The 17291-nt window shown below is 48.3% G+C and overlaps 1 protein-coding gene across 2 annotated transcripts in view; it reads left to right on the top strand.

Moving 5' to 3' along the window:
* Positions 1-15036, top strand: part of NEURL1 (neuralized E3 ubiquitin protein ligase 1) — a 191851-nt gene extending 176815 nt beyond the window's left edge. For both annotated transcript variants that reach the window (XM_064144449.1, XM_064144450.1), the window contains exons 5-6: positions 10633-10779; positions 12103-15036. In XM_064144449.1, the coding sequence (XP_064000519.1) occupies positions 10633-10779; positions 12103-12344 (389 nt within the window). In that variant the 3' untranslated portion in view covers positions 12345-15036. The remainder of the gene's footprint in view (positions 1-10632; positions 10780-12102) is intronic.
* Positions 15037-17291: the final 2255 nt, after the last annotated feature.

Raw genomic sequence — 17291 nt, 5'->3', positions numbered from 1 at the left:
TTCACCTCAGTTCAGCTAGATGTTCATTGTGTGGTAGCCATGCTTTCAGTGTTTTGCAGGATGATGTGCTGAATAACCACTGAACTTCCCATGCTAGGTCAGGAAAGACACCCTCTAAGTCTGCTATATGCCCTTTGCTTTCAAACAGCTCATTGGGCTTGGGCTGTGAAAGCTGCAGCATCGAAATCTGCCATAGTGTCTGGAGTTTTCCCCTGTCTCCTGCTTAGTTGGAGTGTGCATATGACTGCAGGAGGGTAATTGATATGCTGGTGTCCTGCTGTCTTTCTGGACACAGCAGACAGCAATCATAGACTCAACCAGGTTAGAAGAGACCTCCAAGATCATTCAGTACAACCTAGCACCCAGCCCTATCCAGTTAACTAGACCATGGCACTAAATGCCTCATCCAGTCTTCCCTTGAACACCTTCCAGTATCTCAATATCTCTCTTCAAATGAGGAGCCCAGAACTGGACACAGGACTCAAGGTGTGGCCTGACCAGTGCTGAGTACAGGGGAAGAATAACCTCCCTCGTCCTACTGGCCACACTGTTCCTGACTCAGGCCAGGATACCATTGGCTCTCTTGGCCACCTGGGCACACTGCTGCCTCATCTTCAGCTACTGTCTACCAGTATCCCCAGGTCCCTTTCTGCCTGGCTGCTCTCCAGCCACTTTGTCCTCAGGCTGTAGTGCTGCTTAGGGTTGTTGTGGCTAAAGTTCACAACCCTGCACTTGGCCTTGTTAAATCTCATCCCATTGGCCTCTGCCCACTCATCCAGCCTGTCCAGGTCCCTCTGCAGGGCTCTTCTACCCTCCAGTAGATCTGCCCCTGCTCCTAGCTTGGTGTCATCTGCAAACTTACTGATGCTGGACTCAATCCCCTCGTCCAGATTATCAATAAAGATATTGAACAGGACTAGACCCAGTACTGATCCTTGGGGGACACCACTAGTGACTGGCTGCCAACTGCATGTGGCACCATTCACCACCACTTTTTGGGCCCAGCCTTCCAGCCAGACTCATCTCAGTCCAAGCCACGAGCTGCCCTCTTTGCCAGGAGTTTGTTGTGGCACACAGTGTCAAAGGCTTTGCTGAAGTCCAGGTAGACTACATCCACAGCCTTCCTGGAGTCCACCAGGCAGGTAGGATCAGGTTGGCCAGGCAGGACCTGCCCTTCCTAAACCCATACTGGCTGAGCCTGATCCTTTGGCCATCCTGTAGGTGCATTGTGATGGCACAGTGCTCCAATGCAGCCATAAACTGCACTGCTTTTCTGATCCACATGTACTGTTGTTCTCTGTGTGGTCTGGATCTAACTTCTACTCCCATGAACAGTGGTTGTCTGACACCCATCTGCAAATATGTGCCTTATGGTTTTCTGTGCAAAATCTGCCAGCCTGCTTTTTGACCCACTTCTAGGCAGTTCTGTAGTATAATGCCAAATCCTGTGTGTTTTCATGGACTTTTAAAGAACAAAATGTGATATTTTTCTATTTATAATGGTTCTTAAATCCTCCATGAAATACCTGAGTGCAAATAACCCCCATGGATCATCAGCTGCTGCCAGTCACCTGAGGGGCAGAGATGAGCTGCAGCACAGAGGCTGGGCTCTGAGAATATTATTGGCCAAAAAGCTCTGAGCCCAAGGGGCAGGAAGGTTTCTGGTCAATGCAGAGCTGTTCCTATTACTGTGGGAACATAACAAGTGGCTTTGTAGAAACATGCGTTTTATAGCATTCAGAAATGATGGATATGCTTACATTCTTCCCTGACGTTATTGTTGATCATTAACTACCCTGTGCCCAGGCAGCAACAGGTGTTTTGTGCCTTTGTTTTAGTGTGATGGATTCATAAGTCCCTGTTAAGCAAGACCTGGGTGTCCCTGGGGGGACAGAATAACTCTCCTGTAGTGTTGGCTGGAGGCAAGAAAATGTAATCATGTGCAGTAAATGTACATGGCTGCTCCTTGGAGTAGAGAGCATATTACAGGGGAGGTGCTCAGTTTAGCATTGGGACAATAGAATCATAGAATCAACCAGGTTGGAAGAGACCTCCAAGATCATCCAGTCCAACCTTTCACCCAGCCCTATCCAATCAACTAGACCATGGCACTAAGTGCCTCATCCAGGCTTTTCTTGAAGACCCCCAGGGACGGTGCCTCCACCACCTCCCTGGGCAGCCCATTCCAGTGGGAAATCACTCTCTCTGTGAAGAACTTCTTCCTAACATCCAGCCTATACCTACCCTGGCACAACTTGAGACTGTGTCCCCTTGTTCTATTGCTGGTTGCCTGGGAGAAGAGGCCACCCCCCACCTGGCTACAATGCCCCTTCAGGTAGTTGTAGACAGTAATAAGATCACTCCTGAGCCTCCTCTTCTCCAGGCTAAACAACCCCAGCTCCCTCAACCTCTCCTCATAGGATTTGTGCTCCAGGCCCCTCACCAGCTTTGTTGCCCTTCTCTGGACATGTTCCAGCACCTCAACATCCCTCTTGAATTGAGGGGCCCAGAACTGGACACAGCACTCAAGGTGTGGCCTGACCAGTGCTGAGTACAGGGGAAGAATAACCTCCCTTGTCCTACTGGCCACACTGTTCCTGATCCAGGCCAGGATGCCATTGGCTCTCTTGGCCACCTGGGCACACTGCTGCCTCATCTTCAGCTACTATCTATCAGTACCCCCAGGTCCCTTTCCTCCTGACTGCTCTCCAGCCACTCTGTCCCCAGCCTATAGCGCTGCTTGGGGTTGTTGTGGCCAAAGTGCAGAACCCTGCACTTGGCCTTGTTAAATCTCATCCCATTGGCCTCTGCCCACCCATCCATCCTGTCCAGGTCCCTCTGCAGGGCTCTCCTACCTTCCAACAGCTTGGTGTCATCTGCAAACTTACTGATGCTGGACTCAATCCCCTCGTCCAGGTCATCAATAAAGATATTGAACAGGACTGGGCCCAGCACTGATCCTTGGGGAACACCACTAGTGACAGCTGCCAACTGCATGTGGCACCATTCACCACCACTCTCTGAGCTCTGCCATCCAGCCAGTTCTTGATCCAGCACAGAGTGAATCTGTCCAAATCTTGCTGAAACTGTTTGGTCTTTGGGGTGCTCACTACAACTGGTGAAACATTTGCATTAATGGAAAACTGTGACTGGAATAGTAAGTGTAGGATTCAGGTCTTGCAAAACTTGTCTTGATAAGACCCACCTTTGAGTGGGTGTGCCACTGATGGAATGTCAGGGTTGAGGTGTTAGTATGAGACCCACTTGGAGAACTTCCAAAGACAGAAACTTCATCTTTCTGGGAGAAGACAGAGGGAAAAAACCATCAGAGCTCTGTAAACTGTGTCTTGCTACTAGATTGTAAGTGTGCTGCTCCAGGCTCTCCACTGAATCTTCAGTATGGGCTTTTGCTCATGTAATAGGCAAAAAAAAACCCTGTGCAATTCCACCAGTCTGTATTCTCTAATAGCTACAAGTGTATATTTACCTTCTCCTGAAATGGGTGGAAGAAGAGCAAATGTAAAGTGAGAAAGTTCTATACAAGCTACATCTATGAGCAAGGGAAAAAGGAAAATAAAAAATAGAAGATTTTCCAGTAAAAATTATTAAGCACACCATCTTAAAAGGGAAAAAAGGAAAACCCTGGGAACTACAGGCTGGTCAGCCTCACCTCTGTGCCTGGCAAGATCCTGAAGGCTCTGCTAAGGCAAATGGAAAACAAAGCAGAGGTGACTGGTGGTAACCAGCAATGGCTTCACCAAGGGCAAACCATGCACAACAAATTTGTGGCTTTTTATGATGAAGTCACAGCAACAGTGGACAAGGGAAGGGCAACTGACATCATCTACCTGGACCTGAGTAAGGCTCAGGACTCTGTCCCATCTGACATCCTGGTCACCAAACTGGAAAAACACAGACTTGATGGGTGGAGCACTGCTGGATGAGAAATTGGCTGGATGGGCATATGCAGACAGTGGTGATCAGCTGCACAATGTCCACCTGGAGACCAGTCCCAAGTGGTGTCTTTCAGGGGTCAGTGCTGGGACCAATGATGTTTAACATCTTTGTCAGCAACGTGGACAGAGGAATCGAGTGCACCCTCAGCAAGTTTGCAGATGACAACAAGCTGTGTGGCAACCTGGAGAAGAGAAGGCTTTGAGGAGACCTTGTAGTGGCCTTCCAGTATCTGAAGGGGGCCTACAAGAAGGCTGGGGAGGGACTATTTACATGGTCTTATAATGACAGGAGGAGAAGTAATGGGCTTAAACTGGAAGAGGGGAGATTTGAACTAGATGTTAGGAAGAATTTTTTTACAGTGAGGGTAGTGAAAGGCTGAAACAGGTTGCCCAGGGAGGTTGTGGATGCTCCATCCTTGGAGGTGTTCTAGGCCAGGTTGTATGGGGCTTTGAGTGACCTGTTCTAGTGGGAGGTGTCCCTGCCTATGGTGGGGGGTTGGAACTGGATGATCTTTGAGGTCCTTTCCAACCTAAACCATTCTTTGATTCTAAACCCAAGACCCCAGTCATACCAGTCTTGCATATGGTTATTCATCAAGAGTGTTCACATTCTAGTGGTCACTATAAAGGCAAAGATCTGTAGTAGTTTAGACTAAGCAAAGCTTTGACTCTCAAGGGTTAAGTTGCTCTAGTAACATCACAGCCCACTCACACTGCAGGAGCTCAGGTCTTGTGGGACAGACTGCCTTGGGCACATGTTCATGTGAGCTCAGTAGCCACTAATGTGCCAGATTTTAAAAAGAGCCTTCACTGTCAGGTAGCAAATTCAATGGCACTGAGAGTGTTAAATGTGAGAATGGATACTGAGCAGTTTCTGACATAGTGGAATTATTTTAGAGCACAGGCTTAAAAATCTGGCTGTTAGCAAAGGGGAATTGAGAGTTTCAAAAGGCATCTAAATGATTGTGACTGTCAGATAGCCAGTGCCCAGTGGGCTGAAATGCATGGGAAGTGTGTAGCTCTCTTGAGCACCCTTAAATATGCCAACTGAAGGCTGCAGCCAGATTTCAGCAGCTGTTCTAATATTTTCTACTGTATGCTGGAAGCTCTGGGACCTGCAGATGGATAGAACAGCATTGAAAATCTGTGATTACAGTTGGTAATTACCTGATCTTTATTAGCTGCCCTATTTATGGAGCAAATATGTTATAAAAAGTGAAGAGGCTGCCAGTGTGCTCCACATGATAGTCGATACTGTGGGCGAGGCACTATGTTGCATAAGACTTAAATCTTCCTTAGAAGATGTGACAGGAGGCTTCCATATTTTGTCTTTTAGGCACAATGTTTAGTTAAGATCCTGACATAGTCCTTAAGATGGTTGTGGTTAAGAAAAGCTCATTTAAAAGGTGAAGATGATCAAATGGTGTGAACTGTGAGCTGGACAGTAGTGGGCATTTACTGACAGTGTCTTGTAAGCCAGGAAAACCAAACTTTAAGTTTGGTGGATTCAAAGGACTGTCCTTAACTGTGAACAGCAGACCAAGGGTTATGTGTTGTTTTTATAATGCTTGTGAAATAGTCCATAGGAGCCTAGACAGGTAATGCAAACAGCAGAAGGTGAGATGCCCTAGATGGTGTTTGCCAGTGCCAGCAAGAAATCTGTGGGCAGAACCCACACAATATTACACTTCTACCTGAGACCAGCAGCTATTTTCAACATGACTTCCACAAGCACAGTTCTAGTGCTCTGGTGGAAACATTGTGCTTGCAGGTCTTTAGTTTAAGATCTGGAACAGTGCAATGAGACTATATAATGTTGAATTTACTTAGGAAAGGGAAAGGGAGAAGGCAGTGAGACAAGAGATTTAGTAGAATGGATTGAGTCTTGCTTTTGTCTCCTTATGAACACAACTGTGCTTCCCCAGACTGGGACAATGTGAGGAATGCCCTGGTCAAATTCCAAGAAGTTACCTTTCAATGGATGCTTTTCATAATCTGGTGGAATTCAGCCTCTTGTCATCATTTGAGTTCTAGGAATGGCTCTGCCCCTCTATCAGCTCTCCCAGGAATAGATACCAGATTAAGAAACCTGTTATGAGCATTTTAAAGTGGCAGTTTCCCAACCTTCATTGATGCAAAGTCAACAGTAATATGGAAGCAATGGTGCCCTTTGGAATTCATCTGCTTTTCCCTCTGTCTCTGCTGTTGTTTGAGAGTATTAATATGGAAGCAACCTGCCCTTTGGAATTCACCTGCTTTTCCCTCTGTCTCTGCTGTTGTTTGAGAGTATTAATATGGAAGCAACGTGCCCTTTGGAATTCACCTGCTTTTCTCTCTGTCTCTGCTGTTGTTTGAGAGTATTAGTATGGAAGCAACGTGCCCTTTGGAATTCACCTGCTTTTCTCTCTCTGCTGTTGTTTGAGAGTATTAATATGGAAGCAACCTGCCCTTTGGAATTCACCTGCTTTTCTCTCTGTCTCTGCTGTTGTTTGAAAGTATTAGTATGGAAGCAACGTGCCCTTTGGAATTCATCTAGTTTTCTCTCTGTCTCTGCTGTTGTTTGAATCTGAGAGTATTGATATGCTGCTTGCTATAAATGGGTTGGAAATGCTGTAGAGCAGATTTGTGGCAGGTACTCCCTGCTCTAGGCCACAGAGATGCCCTGGGGATTTACTTGCATTGTAACAAATGCCCTTAAGCACATTCAGAAGGCAAATGTAGACAGCACATCTCTCTTCCCACCTGTTTTTGTTGTTGTGATTGTTCTTCAGTTCTCTCTGAAGCCTAAACAAATAATAAGCAGGTCAACATAATCACTTTATTATGAGAAATAACTGTAGAAATAGCATTTTAATAGATTAATTAAGGGGAGAGTTAATTGAATTTTTGTCATTTCTTTTTTAGGAAATACTGACTTTGTATCTGGCCTTCTTACCAACATAAATGCTTCAGCAATACAGCTTTCCTCAGACAGATGCTGTTAAGAGAGATGCTTAAAAGCTGGGACAGCCACAGGAAATCTCCCCTGAGAGAGGATTCTAATGTTCTGGGAAACCAAATAGACACAGAGAGCTAAAGGCATCTGTGATGGCCACAGCTGCTGTATTTTGGTTCTGTAAAAAAAGGCAGTCACAGATCCAGATAACTGCTCCCATACAAACATAAATGCTGGATGTAATCCCAAGAGACCCACATTCCTGCTCTTTGAGAGCTTTAATGATGGAGATACCATAGCCTCTCTAGGAAGTCTGGTTGCTTTACAGAGCCTCACTATCTACATAATGTAATGTCTAACCTGCATGCCTTAGGAGTCTGAACCCTTGATTTCTTGTCTTACCCAGAACTCTCCCAAAGACAGATTTCTGCTGCTCTCCTTTTATCAGCCTGAGGAAATGTTGCCATCTAAAAATCATAGAATCATACAACATTTTAGGTCAGAAGGGACCCCTGGGAATTATCTCATCCAACCTCCTGCTCAAAGCAAGGCTTATCTTCCAAGTTAGCACAAGACCATGCCCAACCAAGCTTTGAGTATGTCCAGGGATGGAGATAACAGTGCCCCCACTGGGACAACCTCTTCATAACAGGATGGCATTGTTGATTTATTATCACCTAGTGACCCCCAGTAATCCCCAGGCCTTTTTCTGTAGGCCAGCTGTATTTCTATTTGAAAGGACTAATTCCCTGTTGTGTTTGGGTAGTTGGTTACCTCTGCTTAAGTGCTAAATTTTGCATTCCATCATATTAAATACCATCCCATTTATTTCTGATCCTCTGTTTCCAGTTTGGCAAGACCATTTTGAATTACAAACACTTAGCACACTAGCAGCCTTTCCTGGCATGTTGTCGTCTGCACATTCCATGGCAATGCTCTCTTCTACTGAAAATAAAATGCTCTCCTTTTGTGGGTGGACATATAGGTTCATTTATTTGCACCTCTCCCAGACAGATGACAGAAGCACAGCACGTCAGTCTGCATCAGATTTTGTTAATAATTGAACTTTGCAGAGATAAAACAGCAAATGGAATTGATCCAAAACCCATTTAAAGGTGATCCTAGCGTGTTTGGCATGTTTGAGATCAATCATGGGACAAGACTGCAGAAGCAGCAATTTGTTTGGGGACTTTAGAGAGAGGAAGAATGCTTATATTGATTTATTTAGACTTTTTTTGTTTGTTTAAATCACGGTTTGCAAGCCAGCTCTTGGTGGGAGCTGTGTGCTCACAAGGAGTGTGTTTGGCCTAGAGCACATGTATCTGGTTTTACTTAAGCCAAGCTGGCCACACTCATTCCACCCTGCACATGATCTCATTCCACGCTCCTTGTCATGGTATCTGCACACCATCCAGCAATATATTAACAGCCTGAGTAACATATCTTGTGTTGATTATTCTGTCACCATGGGAGAAGCATGTCTTGTCTGGTAAGGAACTCACATTGTTTTAAACAAAGCTCTACACTTGTGCTGGAGAAACGTAGGGACCTACGCCTTGTGTCAGGAGAAAGAATTGAGGTGGTGTGTGCTGACCCTTCAGTAAGGCCAACCTGGGACTCAGAGCAGCTCAGAGAAGATTGTGGCTCCTGCACTGACAAGCTCCCCTTACGCTGTGGAAAGGCCATTTGCACTGCTGCCAGCATGTTTCATCAGTTCACGCTCTGTGACACTTGGGGCACTTTCAGCTTCTCCTTTTAGTCTGGGAAGAACAATGCTCCTAAAAGCCTTTATTTGGCACTTAATGAAATGATCAGGTTGGTGTTAGAAATGCAATGTGCTGTGTGTCAGCCGAGTGGAAGAAACATCTCCAGGCTGCGCGGAGGAGATGGAAGGCTTGAAAAAAAACTTGTTCAGCTGTTCTGTGTTCATATTTGTTCGATGTGCAGCGAACAGGCTGAAATTTGTGTCCCTGCTGGGCCTGTTTACAGTCTGTGCTACCCACAGGGCAAGTTTTCTGCTACGGTCATCTGTCAAATTGGAGGGGAAGGGCCATTGCTAGTGGCTGTCATTAGAGACTGCATCATTCTCTTTGCATATTTACTGAGCTAAGCTCCAGCTTCAGCTCCCATCTGTGTGATGAAAGACACACTACAGCATCTCCAGTGTGAGAGCCCCAAGGCCCTTTACAGAGGCTAATTCAACTTTAGATTGTGTTGGAAGCAAAGCACTCCTCATCTGAAGAGGGGTAAAACCGATGGACTGAGGCCCAAAGCTAATTGCTGCTTCTACTGAATGCAGTCCCTAGAACATATTTTGACCCAAACATGACCCTCCCTCAGTCTCTGTGCTCCGCTTAAACTGCTCAGTCTTGTTCTGCTAAAAAGAACAGGAGAATCTGGCACTGGCTGCTGCTGTGCTTTTGGGTTTTTTTTTCTTTGCACAATCCACAGTTGGCAGTCAGGAGTCTCTGCTTCCCAGGCATGGTCCTCCTTGGCTCTGTAGCCTCCTTGGAAGTAGGAACTGAAGGACCTTTCTGGTGCAGAGGGTTTTCCTGGCCTCCTCCTGCTGCTTTTTCTCTGGAGAGTAGGCTCGGACTCATTAAGGACACTGCGCATCCAAACCCTGCATGTCTCTTGACACCTTATATGGTAACATGAAGAAGTCCTAGCGTTTTAGTTCAGATCTGTAGCTACTCTGGTTGTCTTTGCTGGGGAACTAGAAACTTTAAAACCATAGGCAAACCAGATCTTACCACAAAGAACCTTGGTTCCTGCACATTTATGCTGCTGTCTCACCACTCTCTTACTGCATCATTAGCAATGAAATTCCCCCATGAAAACTTTGCAGCAACTGGAGTTTTACTCTAATTTCTTTCTCTTCTGGAAATGACTTAGTTGAAGATACTTGTTGTTATAACACAGAATGAAGAGGCTGAGACAGAGGGAGGATGCCAAGCAGGCTGTGAGGCAGAGGTGGCTTTTCTGGTAGCCAGCACACTAACACAGGAATGACAGTGGGCAGTGAGGGCAGGAAGTATGGAGCTGGGGATACCCTAGGAAGGACTTGAAGGAGCTCTGCACTCTTAATCCATTACATCCAGGCATGCAGGGGGTGGAGAAACCATTCCTGAACGGGGAGAGAAATATCTTTCTTCATCTCGGAGCCAAATGCATTTTGGTGACTTACCCCCAGTGCTGACAGAATCCACTCTACAAAACAGGCAGAGCAGGGAGCAGACCTAAGTGTCCCTGATTGCCAAACCCTCACACTTGTCTCTGGCAAGCCCTTGAGTGACTTTGCATGAATTTGTCAGAGCCTGAAGTGAGGCAGTTTTGCACAGTGTTAGCAAAGGTGAAGCGTTCCTGTCCAGCCAACTCTACTGCAGGCTGTGCCCTCTACTGGCTACAAGCCCATTGGTGGATGTAGCGATGAGGGTGTATATAACCATGAAACCATAAGCTAAATACCTGCATGTAATGACTTGAGACATCTTTAAGGGCAGAAACAAGAGATTATGATGGCTAAATGAGCTCCAGAATATTTCAGAGCCCCAGCTGCTAGCATTTCAAAATGCATACGAGGTGCTTTTCTTCCCTGTAACACTTCCCTGCGTTTCATGCTGATGAGACAGAAATCCTGACAAGCGCTGAGAGCTGCACCCCCTGCCACATCTCTCCTCAGTACCTTCCCATCCCCGAGTTTAAAAAGTAACGGTAGGGTTTTTTTCTCTCGTGGTACAGGTTCCACCATATTAGCCGAGCGGCTGGGGCTGTCCACACCGAGCTCGCCCACATCGACACCCAACTCCCCCACTGTCCTCTGCAGCGGTGTCTCTGACCCCATTTTGTCTACATGTGGCTCTGGCCCCCTCTGCAGCTCTATCAGTGGTAAGTGTGGTGGGATCCTCCACCGCCTTTCCTTTGCCTCCCCCTGCCTGCTTCCCATCACAGTCTCGCACTTGCCTTCCAGGACTTTAAAAACATAGTGATCAATAGATTCTCCTGTCGGCTGCCTTGAGGAGGAAGGGAGAGCCTCTGCAAAGGCCGTTTTCAGTCAGTTTTATGTGGAAGCTGCTTAGATGCCTAAACATCAGTATCTCCTCAGCCCTTTTTGTCGCGAGAGGTCCCAAGGGCAGAAGCAGAGCGTTGCACGCGTGGCCCTGGGACGCACAGCTCCTTCTGGACGGCTGCATGGCAGTTACACCTTGTGTGCAAGCTTAGACTGGAGCCATGGCTACTCCTACAGCTCCCCTTTCCCTCTCCACACACTTTCAGCACCCTTTCCAGAAAAAAAACCAACAAAGCAGTATTGCTATTTCTAGTACGCTGACAAACTCCAGTGAGGTTGAGGTAAAGGTAGATGCAGTAGAAAATGCCAGGTTGTTCTGCAGCAGTTTTAAAATCCCAGGTGCCTGCACAATCCCAAAGCTCTGATGGTGGAATGTGTGACTTACCAAATACTTGTCATTGTTGTCCAAACCAAGTGGTTTATTCTGAAGGTACCTACCAGCCTCCAGTATAATAACTGATGACAACAAACGTTCAGATTTTTAATGAGGAAGAAGAGCAGAAATGTTCTTTTTATCTCAGTACCTCACCTGGCTTCATGGGTGAGACCTCATTATGGGTATGCCACAAACATATGTAATTACTGCTGCCCCTCATAGCTCTCAAAGCAATGATCCACCATAAGCTAGCTGTTGTCCTTGCAGGTACCACCCCACCCTTGTCCTGGAGGAGCCACACGGGGTGATTTGTAGCTAAGCATTGTGGTTCCACATCCCTGGAGCAGCCCTAAAGCAGCAGCATTGTTTGTCTTGGGAGCTGCTGCCACCATGTGCCACCCAGCTTCTCCCTTTTCAAAGAGATGCCTTGATCTTCCCCTCCTGACTTTTCCTCCTTTGTTAGTGTTTAGGCAGTGGTTTGAAAAGCTGTGAATCTGCTCTTTGTCCCTGCTGCATGAGAACAGCTGTCTCTTGGTTTGCTTTGACATGAGCAGCAGACACTGCCTTTCTGCCAGTCTGAGCTTGGCATGTGAATTAGGACTTAGCGAGTGAGACAGCAGGTCACAGGAAGGACCTCTGATATTGGAGCATGCATTTCTGCTGGGGCATGGTTCCTTCCTCTCTAGTTAGCTTCAGGACAGAAATTGCCCTCAGATAGCAGGAAGCCTTTTAAGCAGCATGAGTGACCCTGTTCTTTGTGTTTCAGGCACAGCTCCCAACTCTCCAATCAGCTTGCCTGAGTCACCCATCTCCCCATCCATCTCAGGGCCCTGGGGAGATGAATGCACCATCTGCTATGAGAACATGGTAGACACAGTCATTTACTCCTGTGGACACATGTGTCTCTGCTATTCCTGTGGGTTGAAGCTCAAGAAGATGGCCAATGCTTGCTGCCCCATTTGCAGACGAGCCATCAAAGATATCATCAAAACATACCGCAGCACCTAGAGCAGCAGCAGGTGCTCTTAGTGGGGACTGGACAGGTGGGGAGGAGGCTGTGAAACAACACAAGTCTTGGTCTCAATCATCCACAAGATTCAAAAACTATCATCAACCGCCACTATGATCCTCCCTTACAACAGATGAGACAAGCTTAGATGCTGCTCTTCTACCCTCCAAGCAAGCCCTGGGGCTGAACTCCAGTGTGTCAGGGAAGTTGCAATGGACCACTCGCCCTTGTGGATTTTAAACTTTCTCTCAGAAGAAAATCCAGCTGGTGCAATCATCCCTTTTCTACACCTACTCAGAAGAGAGGAGTCTCCAGTGTTTAGCAGGGACAGCAGTAAAAGATTCAGTTCTACACATCTCTTTCCAGTGACACTCCGTGTGTGGATAACAGCTTAAGAGGAGACATGAGCAACGTGTTTCTGTGTACAAAAAGCCTGACCATAGGAAGCCTCTTAGAAACGACAGAGCAAGGCAAACTTTGACCCAGCAAGGGAGGTGCAATGAGCACATTCACTGTGGGAAGGCTGGGTCTAATGCAGAAAAGGACAGAAGATTTGTGAAGTAAACCCCACTCCATTTCTGCAGGCAGGACAGCTCTATGGCATCTCCTTGAGGGCTGTCCAGCCATCCTCCCTCCGTGTCTCCTGGTGGGTTTGGCAGTCAACACTGGCTTTGGCCTCGCTCCCTTCTGGTGGTGGCCAACCACCACCTGTTGCCATCCCACTGCACGATGAGCAGCTCTCAAAACCCACCGCCACTTTGTGCGCAGTCTTCGGGCCTCAGGAGGGATTCAACAGCATCTCTGCACCCATGGGACTGCAGAAGAGGTGTCTCTGCTACCTTTGCTTCCTCTCCCATCCAGACAGCATTTGTGAGAAAGAAAATAAAAGGATATATTAAAAAAAAAAGGAAAGGAACAACAACCCCAAGCCCACTAGGGAAGAATGTATAAACCCATGTGTCTGCGGGTTTCATTTACTGGTAACTTTATCACTGTGCTTTAAGACCAAACCAACCAGGTGGTACTCAGCCCTTCACAGCCAGCCTGCCAGCAGGACATGGCTGTCCTTACACCTTAGGAAGAAAGGAAAGAAGAAACCATAACATGAAGGGTTTGGTTTGCTTTGGTTTATCTAAATAAATTCTCTTCCCTCCTGCCCTCTTTGGGAACCCTGCTGTCCCCACGATGGGTGCCAGCAACGGCAGCTCCCACAGTTGCCGTGACAACCATCACTCATCATGACCACCAGCCTGGCCCCAGGCTGCTGGCCTTCAGGCCTGGGCAAGGTGTCTCCACAGCAGCAGGAGCCACTTCCACCGCACTCCTCCTGCTTTCCAGGGCCACACAGAAAGCAGAGTGTCTGCACCCTGAGGTGCACAGCAGCAGTAGCATTCACCTCACCCACCAGGCCAGGCTGGAGAAGACCATGAGGCTGCACCCTTCCTGCTGAGCCTTTTCCCACCCGCCAGCATAGAGTCACTGATAGAATGTTAGGGAACAGCATGGCATTTAATGTACACAGCTGCTCACTGCTGGGGCCATCATGTCCCACTCCCCTCCAACAAGCAGCAGGTGGGTGAAGGAGCACTCTGTGCACTCCCAAATGCACCCTGTCCTCTCAAGAAACTGAAGGAGGGTGCTAGCTGGAGAGTGCATGCTAGAGCCTTTCTATAAAGGCATCACCACCCTTGCAGACTACCATGGAGTTCTGCAGTCCCTCCCCCCCCCCCCCCCAGCCTGCCCCAGTGGGTAGTACCAACTTGAATGCTATTATTTTGGTTACAGGGATTTACTTTATTTCTTTGCATACCTCTCATGTGCACCTCTAATCCAGCCCTGCACTCCAGGCCAGCTGTCAGAAGTTCCAGAGCATCATTGCTCCCATGCCCAGACTCACTTACTGAGGGGCAGGAGGAGGGCAGGTTGGCACGAGTCTGGGGGAAGTCACAGCAGCTGTGCCAGGAGCATGGCAGGTCCACAGGCATGCAGCCAGCCTCCAGCTTGCCTGAGGACAGAGCTGGCAGCAGCAGCCACAGGAAGCCTGTTTTGCTAGTTAAACAAACTCTGGTGCAAACATTTTGGAAAGGAGCACCCCGTGAGCTAGAAAGGGGTCAGTGGAATAGTGGATGTAGGGAAACGTGCAATAAGCCACCTCCCAGGACTTAACCGCAGCCGCGGGACCAGCTCCCCTCTGTGCAGGGCAAGCCAAGGGGTATATTTCCTTTTTAAAGAAACTCCATCCCTGGGTATCAGTGCAGTGGTGTGAATTCCCTTCTCACCTTTGGCATTCAGAGTGTTCTAATATTTAATTGTGTTTGTTTTACTGTGGACCAAACTCTGGGAGTCAGCAGAAGCTGAAAGCTTCCCCAGCATCCAAACTCAAAATTGGGGTTAAGTCCTGCTCCTGGCATCACCTGGCCTCTGGTTGAGAGCAGGGAGGAGGAGAGCAAGGCTCTTTCCAGAGGGGCGGGGGGAGAAAAAGGCAGCAAAAGCAGCAACAGTAACAACAATACTAACCTTTTGTTTTGTTTGACTGGTGTAGGTTCCCACGTACCTCTGTGTTCTTGTGTCATTTGCATTTCATTGCTTTATTTTAAGATGTTTTGTGTTCTGTTTAAAGAGAATAACAACTCATTGTGAACAAAATTGGGTAAATGTGATTGTGAATAAAGTTCATTTAGGTATCCTGCAGCAGCATGGCCAACTGAGTGTTCACCACTCCCAGAAGCGTGGCAAAACACACTGGGTAGTGCACTGGCAAGAGGCTGAGGTAAGAGGAACAGTGGCATGAGAGCCTCTTTAGTGGGGAAAGTTGGGCAGAGAGAACTCAGGCTTTCCTTTAGTGTTGTGAGCTGGAATGCATATCCCCCAATGGACAAAATACACAGGTAAGGAGTAAAGGAAGCCACAACACTAAAAGCAAGGGCTAACCATGTCCCAGCAAGCTTAAGCCCCAGGCTCCTCAGTCTACTCACAGCTTCCCCAGAGAGAAGCCACAGGTGCTTCCCCCTCGCTGCCTTGCTTGCACGGTCGCTTCTGAGTCCTTGTAACCCCAAAAAAGCAGCCAAGAAAAAGTAAACGTGCTGTGGGGAAAGCCAGGCCCACAATGCTCAGCCTGGTAGGGGCCAGGTTGGGTGGGTAAAGATGAGGCAGAGCAGTAGCAAGATAGCCCAGTGTGCTCACCCCAGCTCTGCAGAGATGTGACATTCTGACACCTGACAGGATGAACTGAACGCGCTGAGCAGGCTCACTGACAAGCTGTGCTCTCACCAAGGGAGGTGCTGAGGCAAGATGAAGATGCTTCCTCAGCATATGGCATGGGATGAAGGGGCCCAAAGGGGATTTGGAGTCTTCAGTGATGTCAGTTCCCCCCCAAACCAATAAGCCCTCTGCTGGAGGGACCTCAGGAGTGTGTGGTATGTCTTCCTCATGCCTTTTAACTGTATGGAAGATGAGAGACTAGCTGGGTCACACTCTCTTGTCACAGGACATATTTGAGTTGGCATCTTCCCCTTCACTGCATGGTTGCTGTGTCTAAGGGACAGGGACATCTCGGGAGAGGTGTCCTCAGCTTCTCCAGCTGAAGCTATTCCACTCTTTAACAGCGTCTCAGCAAAGTAAAACTCTCCAGGCTGGGTAAAGTGAAACCTCATCTACAACCTTTTCCCGACACCATCCTGAGGAGCTCTTAGTTGTTAAGACAAAGCAGGTCTGCACATCACTGTGCTACACGCCACAAGCTGTGCCCATCTCCTGTGTTCCCAGGGCCAGGAGGTCCTCTGGTGGGTCTAGGAAGCCCTGTCTGGCCACAGCCCAGCCATAGGAAGCCTCACTGTCTCCTCAGGAGCAGAAGGCAGAGCTGCACTACACAGCAGCTTCAGTTTCCAGGAGCGGCCCCTGCTAAACAGGCTGAGCCCAAGCACTGCCGCACAGTAGGGCAAGTGAAGTGTTAGCGCTCAGGGCTAAGCTTAAATCCTCTCCTGGCATCAGCAAGAGGCACCAGGGTAGGTATCCCTGTGTTTCCTCGCTCTGACAGCCTCAGCCTGTTCATTCCTTCCTGTAGCTGCGATGCACAAAGATCTAGGGGTCTTTGCAGCCTCATCTGCTGATCGTTGCCACAGTCAGCCTGCCCTGTCCTACTCCTCCCGACCGTCACCATCAGCTGCCGAAATGTGCACATTCACCATCACTCCAACGCTATTCTCCAACGAGCCAAGGCTCCCCATGCTGTCACGGCAGGGCCATCCCCAGGCTTTCCTCGCCGGGCGGCCAGCTGCGGCACAGCCTGCGGGGCTCGGGGCCGCCAACCTTGCGGGGAGGAGCCGGAGGCGGGAGGGAGGGAGAGGAGGATGCTCCGAAAACGGTCCAAGAGCGGCAGAGCTGATCCGGCACCGCCACCTGCTGCTCTCTGCCCGGCACGGCACACAGACCTATTTAATTTCTCCCCCCCCCCCCCCCCCCCCCCCCCCCCCCCCCCCCCCACTCCTTTTACCTTTCTTACCATCCCCTCCCCACCTCTCCGAGGCTGGTTTCAGTCCTTTTCACAAATATATATATATATATAAAAGTAGAAGCAGCACAAAAATGTAGTCTGAGTTCTCTACAGCTCTGGCGGAAAGGAGGGAAAGAAGAGAGCAGTTTATAACAGAGAGTTATCATATACCCAGGGGATACATAGGAGGCTGGAAGATCCCTTTTGTGCCTAAGTTGTTCCCACACAGGGGGCGAAGGGAGGCTTTCTTATCTCCAGGTTTGTGCCTTAAAATGCCCAGGACTAGATCCTGTCCCAGATCTAATTCTTGGTATCCTTCAGAGAGTTGGGGTGCACAAGCAGGACTCCTCACACACCGTCCACCTGTGTGCCATCATGGAGCCACATCTCATGGGCACAGCCAGCAAACACTACACCTCCAGTGAGCACTGGCTCATCTCAGCACCTGGGTGAG

The sequence above is a fragment of the Pogoniulus pusillus genome, chromosome 6 (assembly GCF_015220805.1).
Source record: "Pogoniulus pusillus isolate bPogPus1 chromosome 6, bPogPus1.pri, whole genome shotgun sequence".
Lineage (NCBI taxonomy): Eukaryota > Metazoa > Chordata > Aves > Piciformes > Lybiidae > Pogoniulus > Pogoniulus pusillus.
The sequence above is the reverse complement of the archived record's forward strand: the minus strand, read 5'-3'. Positions and strand labels throughout refer to the sequence as shown.